The sequence below is a fragment of the Ascaphus truei genome, chromosome 1 (assembly GCF_040206685.1).
Source record: "Ascaphus truei isolate aAscTru1 chromosome 1, aAscTru1.hap1, whole genome shotgun sequence".
In the NCBI taxonomy this organism is placed as follows: domain Eukaryota; kingdom Metazoa; phylum Chordata; class Amphibia; order Anura; family Ascaphidae; genus Ascaphus; species Ascaphus truei.
Window position 1 is genome coordinate 116,516,287 of NC_134483.1, and position 13,032 is coordinate 116,529,318.

The window sequence follows — 13,032 nt, forward strand, 5'->3', positions numbered from 1 at the left end:
CTGGAGGTCTCCTCTCTCTCTCTCTCTCTCCCTCTCCTCCCCACCCTCTCTCTCTCTCCCACCCTCTCTCTCTCCCACCCTCTCTCCTCTCTCCCACCCTCTCTCTCTCTCCCCCCTCTTCTCTCTCTCCCACCCTCCTCTCTCTCCCACCCTCTCTCTCTCTCCCACCCTCTCTCTCTCCCACCCTCTCTCTCTCTCCCACCCTCTCTCTCTCTCCCACCTCTCTCTCTCCCACCCTCTCTCTCTCTCCCACCCCTCTCTCCTTCTCTCCCTCCCCTCCTCCCACCCCTCTCTCTCTCTCCCACTCTCTCACCCTCTTCACTCCCACCCTCTCTCTCCCACCCTCTCTCTCTCACCCTCTCTCTCCCTCTCCCACCCTCTCTCTCTCTCTCCCCCCCCTTCTCTCTCTCTCCCCCACCCCTCTCTCTCTCTCCCCCACCCCCTCTCTCTCTCCCCCACCCTCTCTCTCTCTCCCCCACCCTCTCTCTCTCTCCCCCACCCTCTCTCCTCTCCCACCCTCTCTCTCTCTCCCTCCCAGCCCTCCTCTCTCTCTCTCCCTCCCACCTCTCTCTCGCCTCCCACCCTCTCTTCCCTCCCACCTCTCCTCTCTCTCTCTCTCCCCACCCTCCCTCTCTCTCTCCCCCACCTTCTCTCTCCCTCCCCACCCTCTCTCTCTCTCTCTCTCTCTCTCCCACCCACCCTCTCTCTCTCTCTCCCACCCTCTCTCTCTCTCTCTCTCTCCCCACCCTCTCTCTCTCCCACCCTCTCTCTCCCACCCTCTCTCTCTCTCTCTCCCCCTCCCTCCCCCCTCTCTCTCCCCCTCCCTCCCCCTCTCTCTCTCTCTCTCTCTCTCCCTCTCTCTCTCCTCTCTCTCTCTCCTCTCTCTCTCTCTCTCTCTCTCCCACCCTCTCTCTCCCCCACCCTCTCTCTCCACTCCCCCACCCTCTCTCTCCCACTCCCCCCCACCCCTCTCTCCCTCTCTCCCACCCTCTCTCTCTCTCTCTCTCCACCCACCTCTCTCTCTCCCTCCCTCTCTCTCTCCCACCCCACCCTCTCTCTCTCCCCTCTCTCTCTCTCTCTCTCTCTCTCTCTCTCTCTCTCTCTCTCTCTCTCTCCCACCCACCCTCTCTCTCCCCCTCTCTCTCTCTCCCACCCACCCTCTCTCTCTCCCACCCCCACCCTCTCTCTCTCCCACCCTCTCTCTCTCTCCCACCCTCACACACACACACACACACACACACACACCACACACACACACTTTTCGAAATAAACCTACGTTTCTATGAAAATGTAAGTTGTTTTTTTTTGCGGCCCACCTAGACTTAAACCTTGTTTATTTGGCCCTTGTTAGCATTTGAGTTTGACATGCTTGCTGGAACATACACTTGAATTTATAATGTACCATTTCGATTTTGTTCTTGCCTCCATAAAATTGCTTATTTCAGCAAACATTTGGGAGTCCATTTCCTTCCTAAAGTAGAACATTTGCAACACAAACAGGAAATGGGAAAGCATGATTTACAGCTGTTTTTTAAGCACTGGCTACTTTAGGTGGTGAGATGTATAGAATGCAATGTCAATAAAATGCATGTATTGTTCATACAATCTTTTTTGATTAGGTTCTCCAAACAGACTTCTGTTAACCAATTGTATCAGTATTTGATGATCTGTTGTGACTGTTTTCATTATGAAACCGAATAGGTTGCTGTATCTATCATTTTAAATGTTGTTGCTTTAAGAACCTAAATAAAGATACTTCAATAGTTTCAGTAGATTTGTATCTCCCCTTTACTCCTCTGACATTAAACTCTCAGGACGGCTTTGATTTGTGGTTGTATTAAATGCTCCTGTAAACTTACTCTGATAACTGGTAATATAGATTTACCCTTAATGATTGGAGCATAATAATACTTTGGTATTCACTCCAATTTTTTTTTTTATTCATCATTCAAAATTGGCCAGTACCCATTCTATGACAATGCACATGTTTTATGGTGGATTCAAAGACTTGAGGTATCTGAGAATCGGGTTGGACTTCTTTTTAGACGAGAAATTAATTCATGGATATGCCAAATAAGTAAACTTGGGAAGGATGATGTTCCAGGGAGAACTCTGATTACAAATATTTGGTAGTCAGGAAGGAATAACGTTTTCCCTTATGAGATTTCATTGGATATTGTTTCACTGGAAATATTTTGTTGTCCTTCAGATTAATATAAGGTCAATACAAATATATGATGAGTATCTGTCATCTAAATTTAACATAGGTTAACTTGATGGACATTTCTCTCTTTTTCCCCAACCTCCCCCCCCACCCCCCCAACATCATCTACTATGTAGACATACAACATTTAAAGTCCAGAGGTCCAACTGGCATAGTGTACCAGACCAGGGGGGCGCGCAAGATTTTTCTGGGGGGGCTCAGGCGGTTGTAGGGGCCCCGCGCTCTTCCCCAAGGCATTCAAATTAAATGCCAGGGGATTGCGTGATGCCTCTGGAACCTCAACTTACTTTACTTCAGCTGGTGTCTGGAAGCGTCTCCATGGTAACACCGCGGGTCATGTGGCGTCAAATGACCCCTCGCGTCGTTTGACGCCGCACTGAGCAACGGGGGGGCGAGCACCAGGGGATGAGGCAGGGGGGCGCAGGAGCAAAAGTTTGCACACCCCTGTCCTAGACAGACCATTTAATGTGCAGTAGGAAAGAAATGCAGGGAAGTAAATATTTAGTCAAATGTATTCTGAACGTCATCTTTCATTTCTTAAATCTTGTTCATATATAAACGGCGACCGTTGGAAATAAAAAAAAACACTATTTTTATATGAAGAGAATGCAAGCAATTTTTCCTCCCCAAAATTCTAAACTAAAAGTCAGTATATCTAGACTGCTTCATAATCCATTGTGGGAAACTCCATCACAGGTTTTCAGCCAGTGTCCGAACACCTTTCTCGATCTCGGGTGTTAACATGATCTAGAACGGAGACGATCTTTTATATAACTGTGCCAGTGAGCTCTGACCAGCAAATTTAAAGCCAAATCCACTTTCCAAAGTATAACCTTGTGGAGCGCTATGACCACGTGTAATCTATTTTGTCCTACAAAACGTACCTTCAGCATTTTCAAAGTAGATAGGTGCGTGTGTTTACATATTGTTCTTTTTTGTCTTACAGATGGCATAATGAATGGCGACTTTTATCAGGTAAAATGAAATAAAGGTTTCCAGTATTCAGTTATACAAGTATTTTGATATTTGTTGGAGTAGCAAAAATTATCTGATTACTTTTTTATTTTCCTGGCAACTCCTAAACTTGCGTTTTTATAAAGGTATGGGTTTTTATATTTAAGCTAATCTCAAACTGGGTGAGCTAACAGAGCACTCCTGATCTAAATACTCACACCGAGCAGTTGGGGACATGGCTCGATCTAGAACAACCAGAGAGAGATTTTCCAATATCGGAAACCAGGAGAAAATGTAGCTAGCATTTAACTAGCAATGTCTATGGTTTGTGTGAGTTACTGGGAATAAGCTATTGTACTTTAAGAGGGGACTCCATTTAACTGAGAACCAGCTGCCACTTACAGCAGAACCAGGAGAGTCATCAACTATCAAGTAACAAGCACAAAGTGGCTATCCCTTAATAATAATCCTATTTGAAACACACGTTATTACTAGATGACAGAATTCCTATCTTTTGAGAGCACTACATGAATATTATATTAATATACTTCTCAAACAAAGCTTTTAAAATTGGAAACGAAGTGTACATTTTTGTCTTTGAAAGACACTTTCAATTTTAGGACTTGTATATTTGTATTTACTGTGTGGTTATGATGTTGTCTTTATATTACATGTGTAATTATTGTCTTAAATGTATAAAAAAATATACATTTATTGACATGCTATTGGGTAATTTTGATACGTTTTCTATTGGATTGAGTACATGGCTGTCCCTAGGGTATGCGCCGCCCGTAGGCAAGCACTATTAAAACTTCTGCCACCTTGATTCCTGAGTTACTTACCTCCATAGGGGTGCAGGTATTTCATGCTCAGGTACCGGTCATGTGAGCCAATAGGAAGCTGCAACGCAAGGGTTGTCACATCTTCCTATTACTACATTTAAACCTCTTAGATATGCATACAATATATTATTTAATTTCAGTAACAACAAATAAATGCTGAAGTAAAACAAAACACTGCAGAAGAAATGGTTTATATTTTATTGATTAGATGTAACTGGTCATATTTAGAAGCATTGTTGTAATCAAAGACCAGCCCCTCCCCTGCCTGATGTAATCCAAATCGGATACAAAAAAAAAACTTTACTAATCAAAATAGAATATAAATGTGAATACAAATAAATAAAAAAATCTTGTCAACATTTTTTAAATGGCAAAACATGACAAATGTTTTTTTCCTCAGGAGATTAACGGACCAACAGAAGGCTATGCAGCGATTTCTCACGCTGACCGCTTGCAAGCTGAGCCCGAGAGTATTCGCAAATGGAGAGAGGAACAAAGGGATCGTCTACAAATGCTTGGTAAGGGCCTTTTTGTTAGTGATTCACTTAATCATATGTTTCTGATTCCTCTTAGTGCACATGCTGAGAAACTAGTAACTTACACAATTTCCCCCCCTTGATTCTAAGCAAAGCAAATATACTGTAGATCTGGTAGCTGCTATAAAACGTCATCCAACATGCTCAATCTTTGTTTCTTTATTATTTTAAGTACCATGTCAAACCCTTTGTTGCCTGAGGGTTCTGCAACGCAAGGTTACTCAGGCTTCCCTGACAGCTAAGGGTTTTTTTTTTTTAGGCATCTAGGGCTGGTACTGGCCTGGACACCATTCATAATTATTTATTTATTATTTATTCATAATCATTTTATTAGTGCTAGTGTGAGTCGCCGAAGCTATTTTCTTACACATCTTTGGTCTTCTGAAAACAACATACTTTTGTAACAGTTTGAGGCGCCTTTTAACTTGTTTGTGTTTTTGTTTTTTTTGTTATACTCCTAGATTCTAACTCTGTAAAGCAAGAATCTGAATGGAAAGATAAAGCTGCCAAGGAGCTAGAAGAGTGGTATTCCAGACAGGATGAACTGTTACAGAAGACAAAAGCAAACAATAGGTAATGTTGCACTACCGGGATTATACAGTAACTCTAGCAGTTAAACTGCGCTCTGGATTGGTGCTGTATAGTGGGTACAAATCTACAAACGTCTAAACAGCAATCATGTTTATTATTTAAACATTTCAAATGGCAAATTATTATTCCTTTTAAAAATGTGCGGCAGGGTTGTTGGGATATCATAGAGCTATGTATACATAGGGACATAAAAATAACATATTTATTTTGTATTGCAGCAGTTCCTAATAATTTCAGTTGAAAGTTCAAATTGAACACTTAGAGTGATTTTAATGATACAATTTATTTTATGGCGTAATTCAATCATCATTTTTATTGTAGTTTTGCAACCCTCGACATTTGTGTCTGCACTGCTCTATATGGTATTGTGAGGAGTGTTTCATTGCAGTTGAAATAACAGTGGCTTTACTGATACCTTGGGTCATAGGCAGTGCTGAAAAGCAATGGAGTGAAAAAGCTCAACACAGAATTTCAGCTGCGAGAGAAAACATGTGAATATGTAGTTGTTTTAAATACAGTCTATTAGAAAGCTTAATATCTGGTCCCTCTTGCCTGGGGAGTAAAGGATACATTTAAAATAACTTTACTACAAAGCCGGAGCTCTTAAAGTTTTTTTTAATCATGTACAAGATAGCAGCATACAAGTAATCAGTGTGGGATAACCAACAAAGTACTGTATGTGTTCAAGGATATTAGCTTTGAAAAACTGTTCAGAAAGCAATTTAACTGGCTAACATTCTGTAGGCAGGTAGTGTAATCCTTGTTTCGTGCATGTTACTAAATGTCCCTTGTCTCCAAGCCTATTTACAACTTTCTCTTGTTATCCTCTTTTCAATGTTCTCTTTTTTCTTTTCTTGCCTGCTTGCCTTCTTTTTGGACTTCTTGCTGTCTGTAGGGTGGCAGATGAAGCTTTCTACAAACAACCCTTCGCTGACGTGATTGGTTATGTGTATGTTGCAAAATTACTAATTCTATTTTCAGCTCACGTATTTTCTTTTTCTTTTTACTTTCTGGACACAATGAGGCTTATTTTACATTGCAAAACACATGCAGAAGAGTTATAGGCCCATAAAATGTTTGGTACAGGATACACAGGCATTTGAACTATTGCATAAATATTCTCTCTTGACCACTTTTTATTAGAAATATTTTAAATGTATTCCATCTTTTTTTTTTTTCTCACATTAATCTGTGACATCATTTAAGTCCCTTCTCTAAGTATATTCCCTGTAAATATTAACAAACCTACTTTCAAAGGCAGCTATTGTAAGCAGATCTGAAAGAATTGGGATGTAAAAGGTTGTGGTTACTGTCATACCATAAAGCCCATTCCTTTATGCTGTGATATTTGAGTGTACCCTTAAATAAATCTCATTGTGTACTACCACTAAAATACTTGTTCAGAAAGTGAATCCTAATTTTTGAGGTAAGTATGCAAGAAACGGCCTTCTGTACACAGTTGCATAGAAGCACATATAAAAACCTTACCACAATTTGTTTAGCAAGATTTCCCATTAAACAGTGAGACTGTGCTAATGTGTATAAAGGGAAAACATGAAGCCATCTTTGATTTAGGTAAGAGGCGTGATTCTTCGGATCAAGTAGTACACATTTCTCATATCGCAACTCTCATGAAGGACCCTTTCCAATTCTCCTGTAGGAGAGGAAAATGTTAGACCGCATGATTTTTCAGGCATGTTTGTGTAATCATATAAGCACATTTTTTAAATTGTCTAGACTAAGGATACCTTATTTTGAGTAAAGAGGGTTGCTCTGTAGAATTTTTGTTCTAAAATCTGAACGGTCGATGGTTATCATGGCACTGCTTTTTATTAAGGGGGGCAATAATTGTGCCTATCTATAAGAGAAAAGACTTGTCAACAGTCAGTTAAAGTACACACACACACACACACACTGCAGCTACGCACACACACACACACACACACACACACACGCTGCAGCTGCAGCTATACACACGCTCCCAAACTGCAGCTATACACACGCTCCCAAACTGCAGCTATACACACACACGCTCCCAAACTGCAGCTATACACGCTCCCAAACTGCAGCTACACACACACACTCCCAATCTGCAGCTACACACACACACGCTCCCAAACTGCAGCTACACACACACACACGCTCCCAAACTGCAGCTACACACACACACACACACACACACACGCTCCCAAACTGCAGCTACACACACACACACACGCTCCCAAACTGCAGCTACACACACACACACACGCTCCCAAACTGCAGCTACACACACACACACGCTCCCAAACTGCAGCTACACACACGCTCCCAAACTGCAGCTACACACACACACGCTCCCAAACTGCAGCTACACACACACGCTCCCAAACTGCAGCTACACACACACACACACGCTCCCAAACTGCAGCTACACACACACACGCTCCCAAACTGCAGCTACACACACACACACGCTCCCAAACTGCAGCTACACACACTCGCAAACTGCAGCTACACACACACACACTCGCAAACTGCAGCTACACACACACACTCGCAAACTGCAGCTACACACACACACACGCGCAAACTGCAGCTACACACACACACGCGCAAACTGCAGCTACACACACACACACGTAAAACTGCAGCTACACACACACACTCGCAAACTGCAGCTACACACACACTCGCAAACTGCAGCTACACACACACACTCGCAAACTGCAGCTACACACACACATACTCGCAAACTGCAGCTACACACACACTCGCAAACTGCAGCTACACACACTCTCTCTCTCCCTCCTTAACTCAACTAGTCTGTCAGCTCTAACGGAGGGAGTGGGAGGAGTCACCGCCTGCTGCTTCTTCCTGACTAATCCCCTGCCTTGTCTCAGAGCTGCTCCTTCCTGCTGACCAATCCCCTGCCCTGTCTCAGAGCTGTTCTGAAAGCTGATTGGCTGGAAATAAACACATTGGTAATAAACACATTGCAAGGTGCAAAAATTCTGGGCATTACTGAATGAATAATGCCCGGAATTTTAACCAATCAGAGCAGGGATTTCAGTAATGCCCAGAATTTTACTGCTTTAGCCTATACTAACTAAGTTATGACATCAAAGGAATATTGGACCACTTTGTGAGCATTAGTTTACAAATATCCCATTCATTATGAGCCTGTACAGTTTTGTAGCAGACTGTTAAAGTACATTGCAGTCATCTCAAGCTCGACATAAATACTTTGACTATAGGTTTTTTTTTACATAGATTTAACCAATTCTGGAACACCAGTGCTTTGTCTATTTAAAGTTTTTTTTAAAGAAGCAAAATGTTAACAGTTCTGCATAAAATATTGACCTATTTGCTACTTGAGTGTCAAACTAATCTGAATGCAGGTTAATGGGCACTATGACACACATACATACTATTATTTATCTATAAAGCGGCAACATATTCTGTAGAGCATTACAATAGGGTTGGAGTACCAAAACAATAAAACATCGAACATTAACATACTGTAACAATGTATGTAAGGGTGGGTTCTGCCCAATGAGCTTACAATCTGTAGGGAAGGGTAAGTGAAAACACAAGGTACATGTGGATAATCAGGCTTGTGTGTTTCTGAGAGCTGTGTGTTATGTGAAGGAGTTTGGGTTGGGGAAGAACTGGGACTGTGTGATGGTAGATCAGGGAGCAGGGTAATGTGTGAAGATGGAAAAGCTTCAATATACATGTGAAATATTTTACCCAAGACGAACACCAGCAGTAACCTCTGCAAACTGCTCACATCCTTTAGCTGCCACCTTTGCTACTACTCTGGTATGGTTTGTAAGAGAGTTAGTCGAATCGAATTCAGCTGAGAAGCAAACAGACCCCCGGCGCAGAGATTGGTGGGGGGGCGGGAGAGAGAGAAGGTGGCGATCTCCTGCTCTTTGAAGTTGTCTGTCTTTTCCTGATGATGATGATGGCCCTGTCCATGCCGGTTTGGCAGACAGGAGCAATGAAGGTGAAGCTTATTTGGGAGACATAAGGGCTGCCCTTGCTGTGAGAGAGTCTGACGTGACGGCCTTCGAGGTACATCTATGTGACCAATAAAGGTTCCTTCAGCTGTGTAGTATCCTATACGGTTTGGCTTTCTCAGTGTTAGAAAGGCCCATGTCTTGGATAGAAATGCAACCATGGTAGATCTGATGGATTTTGCTTGTCAACAAAACTGTTCACATCTAATTGTAGTGCCCCCTGATTTCAATTATTGTGTAAAAAAATAAAATAATGGTCTGCTGCTTTAAGAAAGGGCAGATAGTGGGACTATTGCAGATTTCCAAGAGCATATCACCAAATGACTTTTTTAATCCTGTCAAGTTGTATAGTTTGGCAACTTTCTATTTTCATTACAAAAGCTATTTTGATAAACCTATAATACATTTAAAAAAAAAATCGTATTACCTTCTCTTAATGGCAGTTTCTTCTAGTTCGAAAGTGAACTAAGGACACAAGGCAGATTTGATAGTTTAATTGTAGCTGATTGACGCTTGTTTTTTATTTTTTGCTAAGCATCTTTAATTTTTTTTTAAATTTCTTTTAACTTAACATTTCCATGGTAAACACAAGCTATATATAGTGTTTGTTAAATATGAAGCAAACATAAGCAACTTAATGTTTAACTGAATGTAAAGTGTTATTGTTCGTTTAATGGTGGTTGCATCTTTCTAAAGAAGCATATTACACTGGCCTTATCTTTTTGTAACTGCTATGAGGGAATTCCCCTTTAACTGTCTGTTAACATGTGTATTTCCTGATATTGAAAGAGGAACATTCTGACGTCCAAATGCAAAGTCTAATCCATATCCCTATTAAAGAAATCTCATTGCAGGCTTCAGTCTACGCATGGCTTTGAATAGTGTTTGGATCCCCCCTCTCAATAACAGTATTTTCCCATCTCCTGCGCAAGGCACAGCATTATTTCACTATTTCAAGCTCATTTGTCTCTACCATTCTGATGCCAAATGCACATGGGCAATATATACTCCAAATTGCTGAAAACTCCCTCTCGAAATAACGGAAAGCCTTGTAAATGCAATACACGTGGCAACTAGTTTGGAGTATGCTTCTGGAGAATCTGGTTGGCATTAGTTAGCACTGTATCGTGCAGAAGCATTTGTCTCCATTTTAAGGCTCTCCCGTGTATTATTTCTGTGGAAGGAAATACAATCTAAATCCATTAGTAGGGGTGGATTATTCTCTATTCTAATCCACTCCAGCATGAATATTAATCTTTGAGGAAGAAAATGTACTAAAAAAAGAACAGTTTGCATAGTTTCCCAAAAATGGTCCTTTCTTGCAGAAAATCATTTGGCTTTAAAAACAAAGACTTTTTTTTTTTTTAATCTCCATTTGCGATGTTGAATCTCTCAGCTGCTAATGTTGGTGCATTTTATTTAAAACAAAAGAATAGTAATTTAAGTTGGCAGCTTTTGCTTTTTCATGGAGCCCTTAGGGGATCTGTTCCTGTTCTGTAGAAAAGGAAAACATAATTCTGACCGCATGCTTCTTGAACGTATATAGTGCATGTCCTGCTTATCATCTGCATTAAGTTCATCTGCAATCTGCATTAAGTTCATTTTCATTTCCTATATCTGACTTAAACTTTATCTCCTTGTTTTTTTTTTCTTCTCCACCTATAAGCACAAACATAAACCATCCTTGCTACAGCCTAGAACAGTTAAGTAAAATCTTCACTGCCCATCTTAAGCTGTCTGTCCCATGATTAGTGCTAGTGGTGTAGTGATCTGTCTAGTGATGTTGTCATTTCATTAATCTTCTCGTCCCTCATCAAAATGTGCAGATACCTTGTCATAAATAACCATCCTCATTTGTTTTTTTTGTTTTTTTTTGTTTTTTAAGTTTCCTTTGCTTTTCTGAATTTACCTACATGTTGCTTTTTGTACCCATCTTGTTTGTGTTGAGCACAAAACCACAAATACCTGTAGCTTAAATTCGTTGCACTGTGTTTCTGGCCCGTGTGGCAGTGAAGGGTTTAAAAACCAGGGTATACTCTCTGTAGCAAACACACCAGTTTTGTGCTTTACTTAGTGTGAGGCATGTTGGGTTTTGTGAAGCGGTTTTTTTTTTTTTTTTCCCCCAACACTTCTGAGATGGGGCATTCAATTTATTTCCTTATGTTATACCTGTTGACCTAATGAGATAAGAAAACCATAGTAATACTTGGGCAAATCAACCCCCTTTAAGTTCCATTGGCCTGTAAACCCCTTTCCATCAATGTATATTGCGTATAGGTTCTTTTCAGCTTTATAACGTTAGCAAGTTTCTATATGTGCAAATAGCATAATTAAGGATGCTCCAGATAATGGCATGACTGCATCCCATTTAGGTTTAGTGTGTAAGATGGTTATTATACAGATTTATGAATTTCACTGTTTTATGTAGACGTTTTTGAAGCTTTTGCTGCCTTTGTATAGGAAATAATCATAAGGGTGTGATTTTGTTTCACCAAGAAACACTGTTAAACATGGGAACAAAGGGAACTGTGCTACTCTATTTTAAAGTGGCCTTTTCTTAGCTCTACTTGTAAACCATCAAGGCAAAACAATGTTAACACCCTGTTTTTTTTTTTTTCATAGTCAAACAGCATTTAAATGTAATATGTTTGACAGTGTTCTGGTATCATTGTGGCAATAAGCATTCTTACACGATATTTATTATTTTCATTCAAAACCTATGTACGTGCCAATATACACCCAAAGTATCAATACAGCATAACAACTGACTTTGGGGGTGTGTGGACGTGGTAAAGCTAGTGCTTCTTTTGTGCTGAAAAAATATCTCTTGCGCAAAAATATCAGGTGGTAAAATCAAGAGGGGGAAATGGAGCCAAAAATGTTGAAAGTTTGTACATTAACTGCTGCTTTGTATCAAGCAAATAGGTGGTATGTCACCTAACAGACTAGATGGTCTTGTAATGCATCCAACAGTTGGGGAATTAAAGGAAACTACATTTGTGAGTTATAGAACTTTTTTCATGAAAGTTTCTAATATTGGATTCACTGCTCTTTGTTTTATTTTGGATGTTTACATTATTTTCTTTTTTTAGGGCTGCTGAAGAGGCTTTCGTGAGCGACGTTGAGGACATTAACCCAGGCACAGAGTGGGAGCGCGTGGCTCGTCTTTGTGACTTTAACCCCAAGTCTAGCAAGCAGGCGAAAGATGTTTCCCGCATGCGCTCCGTCCTGATTTCACTCAAGCAGGCTCCTCTGGTTCACTGAAAGAAAAGCACAACAAAAACATGACACGTCAATATTTTAATATTTACTCAGAGAAGCTATGTTTGCAAAATTTGATTGTTTATTTTTTTTTCTTTTTTTCTTCAAGCGGACCAAACCTCTGTGTATTTGGCATTGATCATTGTTTGTGATTGGCAGTTTGATTCCCTTTGCTGTTTCTCCCTTGTAATTAGAAATTGGACTTGGGAGGGAACCCCCCTTCCCCACAATCCTGGTCTCACCGTGTGCTTCGATGTATTCTGAAATGTCATTGGTTTTTGATTTTGTGCAAAATTGTAATAGTAATATTAAAGGTCTAAAAAAACAGTAACAACATATTTTTATTGTTTTCTGTACATCTAAGTATATACTGTTTATCTATCAACTCATGATGTATGTCACATTTACAAACCTTTAAAGCCTTTGCCATTTAAAAAGAATTGGTGTCTACTAAAAAGCAGGATGTGTATAATCTGGTAGTTGGCAAATTGAGGGCCCTCACACGCATTATGTGCAAAATGTACAATAGATTGGCAGAGATCTTTAAGCATCAATGCCTCATGCTTTGTAATTTCAGCTTTATCTAACCAACTGTAGTTTAAGATTCTCTTGTCTGCTAT

General features: G+C 40.6%; 1 protein-coding gene across 4 annotated transcripts in view; it reads left to right on the top strand.

The window, feature by feature from the left end:
- CLTA (clathrin light chain A) overlaps positions 1 to 12,746 on the top strand; it is a 20,792-nt gene extending 8,046 nt beyond the window's left edge. The window contains exons 2-7 of one of the 4 annotated variants that reach the window (XM_075593562.1): positions 3,171 to 3,199; positions 4,421 to 4,538; positions 5,018 to 5,129; positions 6,043 to 6,096; positions 10,818 to 10,853; positions 12,244 to 12,746. In XM_075593562.1, coding sequence (XP_075449677.1) covers positions 3,171 to 3,199; positions 4,421 to 4,538; positions 5,018 to 5,129; positions 6,043 to 6,096; positions 10,818 to 10,853; positions 12,244 to 12,415 — 521 coding nt within the window. In that variant the 3' untranslated portion in view covers positions 12,416 to 12,746. The remainder of the gene's footprint in view (positions 1 to 3,170; positions 3,200 to 4,420; positions 4,539 to 5,017; positions 5,130 to 6,042; positions 6,097 to 10,817; positions 10,854 to 12,243) is intronic. The other 3 variants (XM_075593572.1, XM_075593581.1, XM_075593590.1) reach the window with 3 other exon arrangements.
- The last annotated feature ends 286 nt before the right edge of the window (positions 12,747 to 13,032 follow it).